Consider the following 16,771-nt stretch of genomic DNA (forward strand, 5'->3'; position numbering starts at 1 on the left):
TCATTTTTCAAAGCTATATATCAATACTGGCTTTGAAGTTGTTTCTGCATTTACTCGAAGGTTTTTATGTTGAGAGATTTATTTATGATTCCATTAGTTATATTTTTTATTTTGTAGTAGATTGAAAGACATTATTTGGATATAAGTTGTGTATCATGTACCCTTTGTAGGCTGTTTGCTGAAGGTATCAAGATTGAAGAACCTGTTGGGTTTTTATCTTGTCCTGGTCCCAAAGTAATATCAGGGATGATATGTTGTCTCTTCACCCAAGGAAAACACTGTCTCAACTGGTTGTATCCAATAAGGTTTAGTCATTATGATTTATTCATTCTGTGCATACATTAGTATATACTTTACATTAATGAATCCAGATGATCAGTATGTTCGTTTGATGTATATGAAGATGTAACAAAGTAATCTATATATTGTTGTACAGGATTCTGTGGTTATTACCCATGCTCGTATTGTATCTGCTTTTAGAGATCAACCTTGGACATATCCCTCATGCTTATGTCATGAGGAATTGATTGTGCGTGGTGGTGTGTATGAGTGTGTTAGGTGTGAACGATTTTTCTACAAGATGCTGAGAAGGTAAGTTTTTTTTTTTAAGTATTATATTGAATTGTTGATTATTGACTATGTATTTTTGGCCGTTAGTTTATCTTGCATTATTCCTAAAGTTAAAAACTTTATAATAATCAGGTACCGGCTTAAAGTAGAGGTGTTCGATGGTTCAAAAAATGCTGTTTTTTTCTTAATGATTCTCAAGTGAAGGAGTTGATCAGTTTGTCTTCAGATGATCTGTTGTATCCTCTGGATGTGAGTATTGATAAGTGTTTTTTGATACAGTTGATTGTTTTATTTCTTAAATATTGGATTAGTTTGTTTATGTGATTCTTTTACAGTTATTTATTTCTTGATGTAGTCTATTGCTGATGTTGACTTTCCACTGGAGGTTCAGGAAAAAGTTATTGGCAAAGAAATTTTGTTTAAAGTTTCTAAGATTCCTGGGATTAAATTAAGGGGGTATCCTTGCTTTGAGGTTCTTCGTATGTGTGCTGATCCTGAAATCACATCTGCGTTCTTTTCTGAAGTGGCCAGTTCTACATCTATGATGGTAATTATTGTGTGTATGTTGTTGAATTATCTAGATACAAGTAAACAATTATCAACCTCTTAGATATGTTATTTTATTACAGGATGTAGATGTATTGTTTATGTTATTATCATGTTTGGTATCATATATTAGGTTGAACTTGTGTATAAATTTGGCTCTTAAAATAGTCAATGTTTATAAAATTTGTGACTACATTTTGATAAAATCTGTGATATCTTTGGGTTATTGGAACATTTACTAACTTTAAGAGGAACTTACAGGTGACGGATGGTGAAGGTGAACATGCTACATATGTTGCTGGATATGGAGAAAGAATCATTGATGGTGTTCCAACAAACTTTGTGAAAAGAAAACTTGAAGTCTCTGGGAGTGATGTTTATGAAGATGTAGGTAGCAAGTCAGGAAAGTTTGAAACATGTGTGGTGCAGAAGCTAGAAATCAGTAGCCATGATTTTGCCAATGCTGATGATGGAATGTTAGGTGAAATTAATCGCTTGAAGGCAATTCAGCTAACTGATGGTGGATCCGATTGTGAAGGTCATTTGATTCCAGTGGATGGGTTCAAGGTCCGCGAAAATCATGAGCCTAAGTTTTAACTTGGTGACTTTTAGATGTTTATTACTTCGTGTTGACATTAGCTTGCTGGGTATTATGTGTTATTATTATGGAGGCCCCTTTTTTGTATATCTATGGGTCCATTGAACTATGTTGTTTTTAATTAACTTTCATGGTAGATGTCCTATGTTACAAGTACATGTAGTGTGCTGAACTTGATTTAAATCTGGTATTTGTAACCTTTTGAGAACTGTGACTTGCAGTATTGTAGCTTAAGTAACCATGTTATCAATGTATTTTGTGGTGTTTGTAATTATTTTGAAGTTCCCTTTACGTTACCTTTATTTGTCCTTTTCTCTAAAATATGATTATAAGCATGAGTAAATCAGATGTAAGGTGGTTTTACCTTGATCATTGGAACAAGCTTTTATCAGCTATTTCCTGATATTTTTTGATTGAGGCACTAAATTCAGTATAAAAAAAAAATACTACTTTTGATCTTAGCAACATAAATGGATGAGTGATTATTTGTTATCTTCTGATGTCGTGTGATATTTACCATTGGTTTTATTGAAGATCAATTTCAATTGATTTGGATGTTGAAAAATATAAATGGGTGGATTTTTAGGAATTTTGTGGTCTTAGTAAATTGCAGATTTTTTTTTTTAAATATCCATTAGTTTATAGGATATGAATGTAGAATGGTTAAAGAGGAATAAGTACGTTTTGTATTAATGGGTAGGGAATATATGTTGCTTCCTTATTTTGGGCGTGAATGTATTCCTACATTACCAATTCTTTAACAAAAGGAAAAATTATAGTTTGCAATCAACTTTTGAAAAATTACTACCATTCATAAGATGAGTTAATCTTTTTTTGATTTATTTTGTTATTTAACTCCTGAAAAATACATGATCTGTAGTGCACTAAAATTTGATTTTTAATTTAGAAGATTTTATTTGATTTTTTTGTACATTTTAGAAAATTATTATAACAAATGCTTATTAGTTTAAGTGGATTGGATTTTGTAATGATTATAATTTATGAGTAATTGATCTTAATAGATCATTGCTGTAATTTCTTGTGGTAGTATGCGTGGATTAATGTTAGTAGATGATTTGAACAAATGTTTAATTAGGCCGCGTTTGGATAAACAACTTAATTAAGCGCTTATGGTCATAAGCGCTTATGACATAAGCGCTTATTCATAAGCTATTTTTAAAAATTTATTTTAATAAATTAAAAATAAGTTGTGTATAACATAAACTGTTTTTCATAAGCTATCCTGAGTAGCTTATGAAAATAAGCTGAAAATAGCTTATGGCAGACCATAAGCTGTTTGCATAAGCTCTCCCAAACACTGGCATAAGAGCTTATGTTGTCAGATAAGCTCAAATAAGCTCTTCCAAACTGGGCCTTATTTTTGGATCGTGTTTTTTTTTGGGTATTAGTATATTATCTTTTGATTTTAAGTAGAATATTTGTCTTATGTTGAAGGTGTATAAAAATTATTTGTTCAAGTGAATGGGATTTTGTAATGATTATGATTTATGAGTAATTGATCTTAATTGATCATTGTTTCAATTTTGTTTGGGATTATCTGTGTGTTAAGGTAAGTGGTTAAGTTGGAGGTTTCAAAGAATTTGAGCATAGTTGACTAGGTTGGTAGTTTTTGTAAGTTTGTGTATAATACTATAATTAGTTCGGAAATTTAATTTAAGCTCACGTAACAAAAGCGTAGTACTTACTTTTTTAATCTGAATTTGGTGGTTAAAATTAGAATCTTGTATTTGAATTTAGTTGGACCAATTGTGAGAAATATTTGATGAAGCCAAAATAATGGATATTATTTTTTTATTTATGGAAGATCATTTTAGACAATGCTTCTATTCATCTGCATTTCTAACAAGTAAGTAATGTGTCTTTTCTTGTATATGACTATTACTATACTATGTAAATGCATCAGGCTCTGTTGTACTTTGATTTAGCAAGTTTAATTTCAGTTTTGATGAGGTATGATGTCCTAAATTTCGTGAGGATGTCTTTTTTCTTTGATTTCTACCATGTGTGTGTACTATGAACCAGGGGTGCATTAAATGCTTTAGTTATTTATTTCAATTTACTTGTTCCAAGTTTCCAATTGGCAGGTGTTGTGTACCTTTTGTTCTAAACTTCTTCCTTCTCATTTAATGATCTTACTAACTATTGGTACTATACTTAAATGATCAGAGATAGTCAAGTATTACTAAAAAAGTAAGTAGTTTTCTGTGATGACTTTTTTTAAAAAGATGATCTTTGAGTACTTGACCTATCATGTCAATTTTTCTGCTTGCTGTGGCTGTCAGGTTTTTTTATATGATGGCAAGTCTTACAATGATTATGACTTCTCTATATATAGCTGTATTTTATTCATTGGCACCGAAAATGTGTATCTTTTTTATTTTTATTTTTTACATAACTTGACTTACATGTGTGCGAAGCTCTAGCCATATATAAAGCATGTATATGTGAGTCAAGATGTTTAATTTTTTTTCTAACCATCACTTTCTCCTACTCGTGGATGTGTTGTAGAGCTGTGTGTATGTACATTTCTATTATCTTTGGCCATACAGTATGTATGTTCTTTAGTGTTTGCTGAAAAAAATCCTTATTGGCTAAAGTTGAAAGTGGTTGTCAAAATTAATAGGTATACATGTGTTTATGAGAACAAACACTGTGTCTTATTTTCAGGTATTGGGTGATTGAATGTAGGTAGAAGACATATATTAAATTAGGTGCATTTTTTCGAGGATAGAAGGCTCTAGATTTGCGCTATCTCAACCGTATGGGGTCTCCACTTAGAGGTTGGTGAATTTTGTTTTTTGCTATATATTTCCCATGATTTTGTTCTTAATACTTTGCATTGCTTGAGTTTTGCAGATATTAGCAATGAAATTCCTCTGTCCAGTTGTGTACAAGGGGATAATAGTTGTGGTATTTTTGCTTAATTAATTATCTCTTGATCAAATTTTAATGATATGTCTTAAAATATGTCTTGTGTATATATCTTAAAAAATAATTAATTGTTTATAATTTTCATTTATGATAGGTTCAAGTGCGAGTAAACGCAAAAGGAATTGTATTGGGTTGGATCCAAATGCAACAGCTCCTATTAAAAAAGCAGATAGAAGTGAGTGTAAATTATATTTGTCAATATGTTTACTTTTTTATTGAAATTGTACACACGTTGAATTCGTGCCATTTTGTTTTGTCTTTATTGTTACTTAGGAAAATCATATGAGAGAAGACGTTAGAGAAAAGAAGAGAATGAGATAAATTATGGAGAGAAAGAATGCACCTTAAAGATATTTTTTGTGTATTTTAAGAAGTAGAAAAGTGATTGAAATATAATAAGATTTACATTTGTTATTGTAGTTATCGTATATCATTTTGCGTTCATTGTATGAGTTATTTGTAGATATATTATAGGTAAATAAAATGTGATCAGAATATGTTGATCATGTATCGTGACATTTCCTTTGAAATTGTGTGTTACAGAAGACTTGGGAAAGAAGTCCAATCGTGGACGTTCAATTAGAAGACCTAATATGCAACGTTCAAAGAAAAGGATCAATATGAGTTAGTCATGTTTCACCAATTTTGTTAGTATCTAAATATTTGATAATAGGATTAGTTGATAGATATATTGTTAAACCTTAATGTAGACTCCATTCATGTTTCTAATTGATTTTGGAGGTAAGTTTTGTTTATACTTCATCTTAAAAAGATATGTTGGAAGTTTTGTTGTTTTATACTCGTACGATTACCCTATACATTTTTTGAGTATGTATATTTACATGTTTATTTGTTTATATTATTTATTGTGAAGTTATTATTTACTGTAGTGGTGCACCTTGAAGAAGATTTGATGTGTTCAGAAAGTACTCATATAGATGATACAAACTGGATTTACAGGAATGCAATTTTTGACTCTGCTGAATCACAATGTATGCTCAATTACCGTTATTATGTTGGTTATTTTAATTTATATTTGAAATAAATTAGATTGATGTACTTCATGGTTTTGCAGCGTATCTTGATTTTGGGGATATGAACATGCCGTGTAAGCATTGTGGAGTCATTCTTTGGTATCAAGAGAGGTCTGAAAAGACAAGAGATTCTACTTCTCCGGACTTCTCTATATGTTGTATGAAAGGGAAAATTTTGCTACCATATTTGGCGGACTCCCCATCATTATTGTATAACTTGCTCACAGATAATGATCCCAGGAGTCGTCATTTTTTGGAGAACATTAGATCTTATAATAACATGTTTTCCTTCACATCAATTGGAGGTAAAGTTGATTGTGGTTTGAATGATGGACGTGGACCTCCTCAATTTGTCATAAGTGGACAAAATTATCATCGAATTGGCAGTTTACTCCCATCTGAAGGTGATAGTCCAAAATTTGCTCAATTGTACATATATGATACGAGGAATGAGATCCATAACAGAATGAAGCATTTTAGGTATGTTGTTGATAGTATATGAACGTTCGTTTAGTATTGGATTAGTATATTTGTTGTGCATAGTCTTATTATATGTTTTCGTTGCAATGATTATGAAGGTAAATGCAAACTTGATCCTGGTTTAGTGATGGACTTGCTTAAGATGGTTGATGAACACAATGTTTTAGCCAAGTCATTTAGAAGTGTAAGGGATCATGTTGATGATTGTGATTCCAATGAGGTTGCTTTAAGGCTATTTAGGAATCGTGTTCATGATTCCAATACATACAATCTCCCAAGCATAGATGAAGTTGCTGCTTTAATTGTAGGTGATTTTGATAGTTCTGATTGTGGTCGTGATGTTATTCTACGCTCAACAAGTGGTAAATTAGAAAGAATATTTGAGACTCACTCATCATTCTTGCCTTTACAATATCCGTTGTTATTCCCATATGGGGAGGAAGGATTTTCAGATGAAACTGAGTTTGGTGGTGTTAACTTTAATAGTGCAATCTACAAGCGAGAGAACTTGTCAATGCGTGAATGGGTTTCATTTAGACTTCATGAAAGACAATTTGAATGCAAGAGAATAACATTGTCACGTCGTTTGTTTCAACAATTTGTTGTTGACTGCTACTCAATGATTGAATCCAATAGGTTACATTACATTAGGTACAATCAGGACATTATTCGTAGAGATTTTTTATCAGGTATTGAGGATGCTATTACTCGTGGTGATACTGATGCCTCGACAGTTGGATGCAGAATCTTCCTTCCTTCTTCTTTTACCGGTGGTAGGCGTTATATGTTTGACAATTGCCAAGATGCTATGACTATTTGTGGAACTTACGGATATCCTGATTTGTTTCTTACAATGACATGCAATCCTAAGTGGCCTGAGATTGAGCGGCATGTTTCAAAATATTTTTTGTCTGCATATGATCGTCCAGATATATCATGTCGAGTTTTCCGTATGAAATTGGCACAGTTGATGATAGATCTAAAGAAAGGGGAGTTTTTTGGGAAGGTCATTGCTGGTAAGTTATTTTATTTATTCATGTTATTATTGTAATTATTGGTCATTATGAATTAGTAATTATGTTTAATATTTCTCAGGTATGTATAGCATTGAATTTCAGAAGAGAGGTTTACCACATGCTCACATTTTGTTGTGGCTTAGTCCTGGTGACAAGCTTAAAACTACTGAAATGATAGACTCTGTTATATGTGCTGAGTTACCAGATCCTGATATATACCCTGAATTGTTTGATTGCGTGTCAAATTATATGGTTCATGGGCCTTGTGGATTGAGTAGGAAGGAATCTCCTTGCAAGAAGAATGGGCGGTGTTCTAAATTTTTTCCTAAAAAATATGCAGATGCTACATCATTTGACAATGATGGGTATCCTATTTATAGGAGAAGGAACACTGGGATTTCAACCAATAGAAGGGGTGTTGATTTAGACAATGGTTTTGTTGTGCCATACAATCCCAAACTACTTATGAAATTTCAAGCTCATATCAATATTGAGTATTGCAATAAGTCAAACTCTATAAAATACCTGTTCAAATATATAAATAAAAGAGTTGATAGAGTAACAATGTCTGCTGGTGTAAGTAATCATGATCAGAGAGTTGAAGTCGATGAAATCAAACAATATTTTGATTGTAGATACTTGTCTCCATGTGAAGCTGCTTGGAGAATTTTCAAATTTGAAATCCACCATAAATGGCCACATGTGCAGAAACTCACTTATCATTTACCAAGGAATCAAGTTGTGTTGTTTAGGGAAAATCAATCAATCAAGGCGGTACTTAGGAAGAACAAAGTTAAGAACAACATGTTCTTAGCTTGGATGGAGGCTAATTCTAAGTATCCTGAGGGTAGAGAGCTGTTATATGTTCAGTTTCCAGGCTCATTTGTTTATGATCCGAGTAGTAGATCATGGCATCCGAGGAAACAAGGTTTGACTATTGGGCGAATAAACTTTGTGCCCCCTGGGTCTGGTGAATTGTATTACTTGAGGTTGTTGTTGAATGTTCAAAGAGGTTGTACAAGCTTTGAAGATTTGAAATCTGTAGAGGGTACTGTACACGACAGCTTCCATGATGCATGTGTTTCATTGGGATTGTTGAAGGATGATGGGGAGTTTATTAATAGTATATTGGATGTGGGGATCTTATCCTCGGGATTTTATTGTAGAGGCTTATTTGTTACCTTCCTATTAGCAAATTCCATGTCTAATCCGCTGAAGGTATGGAAGGAAACTTGGCATGTATTGGCTGATGGAATCCTCTATGATTTACGAAAAAAGCATAACAATAAAGGTATTTTTCCACATTTGTTGATTGTTATAAATTTTATTTTGTTGATAATTTTTTATATATGATTGTTTTAATTTTTTTGCAGAATTGAATATTAATGAGGAAGAATTGAAGGGTTTGTGCTTAATGGAGATAGATAAAGTGTTGATGGTAAATGGAAGATCATTGAAAGATTACTCTAACATGCCACAGGTTAATCCTAATATTCTGAAGCAGTATGGTAATGTTTTACTATTCAATGAGTTAAACTTTGATGTTATTGAGATGAAGAAATTGCATCTTGATTTTTTCAATAAGATGAATAGTGGACAAGCTAAGGTTTATGATGAGATTATTTCTGCGATGAATAAGGATGATGGTGGGTTTTTCTTTGTGTATGGTCATGGTGGAACTGGTAAAACATTTTTATGGAAAACATTGACCTACAGGCTCAGATCAGAGAAAAAAATTATATTGAATGTTGCTTCAAGTGGCATAGCTTCTTTACTACTACCTGGGGGCCGAACTGCACATTCACTTTTTTGCATTCCGCTTAATGTTAATGAGGATTCATGTTGTGGTATTGTTCAAGGTAGTCCAAAAGCTGAGTTACTTCAGCTAACCAGTTTGATTATTTGGGATGAAGCACCAATGGTTTGTAGATATGCTTTTGAAGCATTGGACAAGTCATTGAGAGATATCATGAGAGTAATTGATCCTAAAAACTTTAATCTACCATTTGGGGGAAAAGTGGTTGTTTTAGGTGGCGATTTTAGACAAATTTTTCCAGTTATTCCTAAGGGTAGTAGAGCTGAGGTTGTTATGGCTACCATCAATTCATCCCGCTTGTGGAGATTCTGCAAGGTTCTGACATTGACAGAAAACATGCGTTTGCTTGGTAACTTGAACAATCTTGAGGTTGAAGAGGTTAAGTATTTTGCCAAATGGGTTCTTGATGTTGGGGATGGTAATTTAGGTGATTATAATGATGGGGAATCTTTTATAAAAATTCCTGATGAAACATTGATCCAACAGTCATCAAATCCTGTTTTTGATACTGTACAAACTATGTTTCCAAATATTGTGGAGAAAATTGGGTGTGCTGAGTATTATCAAGACAAGGCTATACTTGCTCCAACATTGGATGCAGTTGATATGGTGAATAAATATGTGTTATCACTATTTCCTGGTGAGGGAACTACGTATTTAAGCTCTGATTCAGTATGGCGTATTGATGAGGAGCTTGGCATTGAAGCTGATTGGTTGACAACTGAATTTCTCAATGATATCAAGTGTTCTGGTATTCCTGATCATGAGTTGGTGTTGAAAATAGGAGCTCCTGTGATGCTCATGCGAAATCTAGATATATCTACTGGATTATGCAATGGAACTAGACTTATTATTAACCATCTTCGTCCAAATGTTGTTGGAGGTATTGTTATTTCTGGCACACATGCTGGTAAGCAGACTTTCATTGGTAGGATGGACATGATTCCAAGTGATCAAAGTATGCCCATTAGGTTTCAAAGAAGGCAATTTCCTCTTCTTGTGTCATTTGCAATGACTATTAATAAGAGTCAAGGTCAAACATTATCAAATATTGGTGTTTATTTGCCAAATCCTGTTTTTTCACATGGGCAGTTGTATGTTGCTGTTTCTCGTGTGAAGACAAAATCTGGTTTGAAGATCCTAATATGCAACGAGGATGTTAGGGAACGAGATGTAACGAAAAACATTGTTTATAAGGAGGTTTTTCAAAAAATCTTCAATTGATTATATTTGAAAAAGTCAATGTAATTGTGTCCAAATTAATTTGATGAAGGAAAATTGAAATGTAGCTTTGTTATACATATAAATATTTATAATTTGTTAATTGACCCATATGTTTCGGCTAAGTCATATTTGTGTTGTGATTTATAAATGTTACTTAAGTGTTATGATAGTTGATTAATTCGAGTGAAATAAATTGATTGAATAAATATGATAAATTGGAGATATGCTCGTCCGTGCATCGCACGGAAACGGGCTAATATCCTAGTTAATAATACATACAGGTGTGTTCATTCTTTTATTATTATGTATAATAATACATACAGGTGCTCATTAATTTCTTGAGTAGAAATGATATTATCACTACTATTCTTACCTGGAACTAAAGAACAAAAACTACATTAAGTAGGGCCAATCAAGAAACTCATGATCCTCCTCAATCTAGCAGCAATGACTTTAGTGACCAATTTATAGGACACATTACAGAGGCTGGTGGGCCTCAAGTGCTTCCTAGAAATAACCGACTCAACCTTAGGACTAAAGTTAGGGCAATAGTTTTAGAGAAAAATGATGATGCACCGTCAACCAATAAGATTTTAAGGATGTGTCACGTCAATTAATGAAATTAAATGAAAAAAGAGATTTTCTCATATCCTTGAAATCTGATTGGTTGACGGTGTAAAAAAACTTTATACCGTCGGTGCATAGAAATTAAACTCATAGTTTTAATACCATCCCCAATTAATCCTATGCCATCCTTTTTTTTCTTCTTCTAAATTCCCTTAGCCTCTCTTAAAAATATATTCAGTTCCACACTCAAGACTCAAGAGTGTGAATGGACTAACTTTTGATAAATTTATTTTATTTTTTTAAAATTCGTTTTAAATTTTTGTCAATCTCACGCTCAAGAGTATGAAACACAACTCAATTTCACACTCTAGAGTGTGAATGAAACAACAGGTAACTATTTAATTTTTTTTTAAATTTCCATTTCGCACTCAAGAGTGTGAAATACAACTCAGTTTCACACTCTTATGCAGCAACGGGTGAGTATTTAATTTCTGGATTTTTTTTTTAAATTTTCATTTAAGAGTGTGAAATACAATTCAGTTTCACATTGTGTGAATGCAACAACGAGTGAGTATTTAATTTTTCAATTTTGAATTTTTTTTATTTTCCATTTCGCGCTCAAGAGTGTGAATGCAACAACTAGTGAGTATTTAATTTTTTTTAAAAAAATCCATTTCACACTCAAGAGTGTGAAAACACAATTATCCACCTTGCTATGAACCCCTTCAGCCACAATATCGACTTCCTCAATGAGCACATGAGACATGACTAGTGTCAGATCACATGCAGTTGTAGATGTCAAGACTTCTTTGACTGACTTCCTTGTGGAGTTTCTTCGATCAGACGATGAGGCATGTACCAATGATGAGGTAGCCTGGAAGTGAGTAGCGTCGTCTCTTCACCTTTCAACGGATATCATTTTTTTGCCTTTTTGATGCAGACGATTGTTGTAGGCAGAAGTGACTTGAAGCTTCTTCCTTAGAAAATGGATGAGTCAATGATGTGTCGACATAGACGATGGACTTCATCCCATTCCTAAGGAGAGAGAGAAAGAGGGAAACCTTTAATTTTGAAGGTTATAATGGTTTCCCTTGGTCATTGTGCATATTTGATGGTTGCGTGAAGCTTTTCACTTTGACCTCTCTCTACTGTGTTGTCAGAGATCTTTTCCATGTTGACATGATGTTGGCTTTCTCTGAACACAGATTCTTCTGGTTGGCCAGCTTGAGTTGGACGATGATCCTCCTCTGCAAGTTCTCCTTTCTTCCTTCTGCAGACGATCGCTTTTTCTCCATAAGACGATCTTGCTCTTCTACTAGAAGGTCTTCTGATCTTTTGTTGACAACTCTTCTTTCTTATCTGTGTTGTCTTGTCTTCTTTTCAGCTCTGATCATAATCTTCCCATTGAAGACTTGTACTTTCTGATTTTGGCGATTTCTCCTCTTGAGACGATCTTCAACTTTCTTCCTAAGCTCCTTTATCATCATAGAGTTAGACGATGATATGCCTCCTTGAGCTTTGTCTTTTCCTTGTGTAGACGATCCTTGCAGATATGACTTTATCTTAAAGGGATCGTCTTAGCAATAGACTAATTACTTAGACTGTCATTGTTTATCCCGAATTTCAATTCATTTGAAATCTAAGACAAACGAGTAGATCATAAGTTATTAATCTTTGACTATGCTTGTTTGTCCTAAAATTCAATTCATATGAAGTTCCAAGATGTAACAAGTAAGTCACATTTGATTGGCTCCTGAAAAGTAAACAACAAAGATTCATTAGATTGTATTGAAAGACTCTTGAAAATTATTATCATTCAAAACAAGATAGACGATGAAGGTGTTTGAACTTAACACATGGTATTAGTAAAATTAAATAAGGGCACTTTAGTAACATTATACTATTAATAATTGTCATTTTACTATTTGTGTCATAACTTTAAAGAACAATCTTTATGAAATGGAGGGAGTATGAGAGAAGAGAGCAAATGTTTTTTTTTTCTTTTTTAAAGTGGATCAAATATATTCGATCAAGCTGGCCCAGATGCCAAAACATTTCGAGTGAACAAAAACATCAAGGTTAGGTGATCTCTCCTCTATCTAATCAGTATAGTCTTATTGAAAGGAGAGCACATGTTGAGAATAGTCTTATTGAGAGAGTATAGCTCACTATAGTCTCACTCTTAAAAAAAGAATACTCTAATTTAAATTAGAGAAAAATGTCGATGCACTACTAGTGTACAATTTTTTTACAGTGTAAATTTCTTTTCCGCATATACTCAATACTAATGTTGATCCCACGCCATGCACGGATGGAATAAGGGTACTTTGTCGACTCACACCATATCTTTTCATATTTCCTTTCTCGTTTTTCTTTTTTAAATACGTAGATCACCCATTTAAGTTTTTTTTTTCTAATGCTAGTTACATTCTAATTTCTTATTTTTTGTTATGCTTTGAATCAATATACCAAAATTATTTTAATATCCATATGTATATACGAAAACATAAAATACATAATTTTTGAGTTAATTTCCAAATCAATCCTTTAAAACTATTTGATGTCAATTTTTTGATGACATATTTAATATCAATGTAAACATAAGATTACATTTTTTATATAAAAATAACCATAATCATTATAAAAAAATTATTTGCTAGCATATATCTTAATTTTAGAAAAGTTACAATTGAATTGACCTTTATTAATTTTTCCAATGTCAGTAAAAATAATTAAATGTCAAATTAATACAGTATTTATTTTTGAAAAAAAAAAGTAAAATTGACTTTTGTTAATTATTCTGATGTCATTAATAATGGGTGAAGGGTCACTTTGGTCCTTATTGTTTCACATGTCGGGCAATTTGGTCCCAATTCTATGGAAACGTCGCTTGTGGTCCTTGATGTTGCAAATCGTCGATCAAGTTGGTCCCTGACTCTGCTCCCGTTAGTGAACGTTAATGGGAATGGTGATTTGTCACATTAAGTGTCCTAATGGACTTGCCACATGGATTGGAATGTTCGGGGGAAACTTAGAAGCTTCAATTTAGTCCTTGTGAGCCTTATATGAAAAGAAGAACCCTAGAACATACCAAAATCCCCAAATTGGAAAACCTTCAATCCCACGACTTTGAGGCAGTGAGAAACAGAGACAAAGCCACGTGATTTGGACCCAACCCCAAATTGCAGCAACCCATGAACCCACGAAGGTCCTAGTGGCAAAACAGTGCCTTCTCCATCCTCCTCTGCCACTGCATCGTCTTTGTCAAACTCAAAGATCTGGGTTGTTAAAGGTTGATTTTGATTTAGGTGGTTTGGTTTCATTTTCTGGGTTTCCCCTTTGTTTGGATCTTTGGTTTTTCCTTTTTCATTGATCAGTGTTTTTCAATTGTCTTTTTCCTTCAAATTCTCTTTGGCTTATGAAATTTCTTCTGTGATGATGGTCCCCGCTGATAAATAGATTGAAGCTTGATGAGGGCTTTGGTGGTGGGAGTGAGGAGGAAGATGATGATGGAAAGATTGAAGCTTTTCAGATTTGGGGATTTTGTCTTAAGGACTAAATTGAAGTTTCTAAGTTTCTCTAAAAAAAATCTCAATATTCAAATCCATGTGGCATGGCCAGTGGGGCACTTAATGTGCCAAATCAGCCGTCCCGTTAACGTTTACTAACGAGAGGAGAAGTAGGGACCAACGTGATCGACGATTTGCAACATTAGGGACCACGGGCGACGTTTCCATAGAATAGGGACCAAATTGCCCGACGCGTGAAACAATAGGGACCAAAGTGGCCATTCACCCCATTAATAATTATTAAATACAATATTAATACATTAATTATTTTCAAAAATATTGAATTATTTAATATTTAAATTACTATAAAATTAGAAAATATAAATACTTTTTAATATGACATCATATATCTACTAATTATAGTATGAGAGAGAAAACTTATGAAAAAAATACATAGAATGATGAAGTAACACTTATCAGAATTGCTACTTTTTTGTTTCAAAAATATATAGTATAGGATATAGGATAGGATTGATTTCCGCCACGTTAGAAATTTATAGCAATTTTCTTAAAGTAAAATAATTTTGTGATCAAATTTGCCCATTTTTCCTCCATGTCCAGGATCCCCTCCCTGGCATGGAGGCTTTGCTCCTGGCCGACTCCTTAGGTACCATGGTAGTTAGGCAGTAGAGGATTTTTTTTCTGTTTTGTTTTGCTTTGGTTCTCTTTGTATTAAGCATCAATTTTTTTTTGCCCATTTTAAGTATTAGGTATCGAAATCGTACAATCAGACAAATGAAGGACCAAAAGTGTAATTAAGAAAAAGTAAAAATAATCCACAAAGTTAATCCTAGGGTGAATAGTCACTTTGGTCCCTAAAGTTACACCAGTCGGGCAAATTCGTCCTTATTCTTCCAAAATGGCTCCCGTCGTCCCTGAAGTTTGAAAACGTCGGTCACGTTGGTCCCTACCTCAGCTACCGTTAATAAACGTTAACAGAGATGATGAGTTGGCACGTTAAGTGCTCTGATGGCCAAGTCAGTCCTCAATGTTTCTTACAACAGGCAATTCAGTCCATCAAATCTAAACAATGAATTGCATTATCAAATACCATTATACAACTAAATAAAACTAAACAATGCAAACAATTGCACTTAATTGATTCAAGATTAAGATTGTTTGTGTATGTTGCAAATGGTGACATTGTAATCGCTGATGAGGGTTTCTATTTTTGTGACACTGTCATTGATTGAACCTCTTTGTTTGTGTTGCATCTCATATGCTTCGTATGAGTGAAGCTGCTTAAGCTTCTCATCATCATTTGGCCATGAATCAACTCTACCGGTTGGGTTTGGGGTTATGGAGGGTATGAGGGAAATGTTAGCAACCATGAACTTTTGCACCACCAGTGCATACAAAATCTCTTCCAGTGCTTTCCTCCTTTCATTAGCCTTCACCTCAGCAATCCTCCTAAAAAAGTTTGCAATCCAGCACAATGGTCAACAACTGACTTGCTTGACAATAAAACTATCAGATTTAGAAAAAAGCAGAAAGAGAAAGAAGATTAAGAAGTCAGCGTTACAAACCATCTCCCTAGCACATTAAGCTATTCATGCATACTGAGTTTGTATTTTAAGCAGGATTGAAATTGAACACAGTCAAATCCACATCATGAAATGGCACACAGCTAATATCCTTGAAGCAAACAGATTTGATTGCTGAGAATTGAAGTCATATTCATTGATTTAATCAGTTTTTCACATGAGAAGAGACAGCAATCAGCAATGGCATATCACCTCGGGTTAAACCATAAAAAGTGAAATTCTCATATACCGTGAAAGCACTACACTAGACATATCCAGTTCAAACATAAAAAATACTTGACATGAATCAAACAAATTCTATTATACTTGATAATAAAATCAAAATTGCATTTGCAGGGCAGGGCAGAGCCCATAAGATTTAGAAATTAGAGAGAAATGAGAAAAGATGCAACAAACCTACCTGTACAAAACTAAATCAGTGGAGGAAGAAGAAGGATCTTGATTTTGTTTATTGGGATCAGATTCAGAATCACGGTCAGTTTGGAGCTGTTGAAGCTGTTGGTCAACCGCAGCAGGCACGAGATGCGGGTGATTGATCAAAATTTGAGAAAGGAACTGTCCAATCGGGGACTCGAGCTGAAGAGGAGCAATCTTGTTAGCGGATTCATCCGAGTCCGACGCTGCTGCTCTAACAACTAAGGACTTGGGAGACCACAATGAGCATAACTGGACTTTCATATCAAACATGCAGAAGGTAATGTGTTTACTTGTTTGCATTGTTTAGTTTTATTTAGTTGTGTAATGGTATTTGATAATGCAATTCATTGTTTAGATTTGATGGACTGAATTGCCTGTTGTAAGAAACATTGAGGACTGACTTGGCCATCAGAGCACTTAACGTGCCAACTCATCATA

The 16,771-nt window shown here is 33.6% G+C and overlaps 2 protein-coding genes across 2 annotated transcripts; one reads left to right on the top strand and one right to left on the bottom strand.

The window, feature by feature from the left end:
• Positions 1-567: 567 nt before the first annotated feature.
• Positions 568-10,336, top strand: LOC130725370 (uncharacterized). The gene is made up of 13 exons (XM_057576607.1): positions 568-591; positions 703-819; positions 926-1,117; positions 1,378-1,717; positions 4,424-4,515; positions 4,592-4,645; positions 4,761-4,841; positions 5,210-5,290; positions 5,557-5,658; positions 5,742-6,104; positions 6,279-7,196; positions 7,276-8,487; positions 8,570-10,336. The coding sequence occupies exons 5-13, from the start codon at positions 4,497-4,499 to the stop codon at positions 10,234-10,236; spliced, it is 4,497 nt and encodes a 1,498-aa protein (XP_057432590.1). The 5' UTR covers positions 568-591; positions 703-819; positions 926-1,117; positions 1,378-1,717; positions 4,424-4,496; the 3' UTR covers positions 10,237-10,336.
• Positions 10,337-15,481: 5,145 nt separating this feature from the next.
• Positions 15,482-16,633, bottom strand: LOC130725371 (UV-B-induced protein At3g17800, chloroplastic-like). Its single transcript, XM_057576608.1, has 2 exons — positions 16,317-16,633; positions 15,482-15,782 (listed from the first exon to the last, which is right to left on the bottom strand). Exons 1-2 carry the CDS (start codon positions 16,631-16,633, stop codon positions 15,482-15,484), a joined length of 618 nt encoding a protein of 205 aa, XP_057432591.1.
• Between the last annotated feature and the right edge of the window lie 138 nt (positions 16,634-16,771).

Source organism: Lotus japonicus, chromosome 6 (genome assembly GCF_012489685.1).
Source record: "Lotus japonicus ecotype B-129 chromosome 6, LjGifu_v1.2".
NCBI lineage: Eukaryota > Viridiplantae > Streptophyta > Magnoliopsida > Fabales > Fabaceae > Lotus > Lotus japonicus.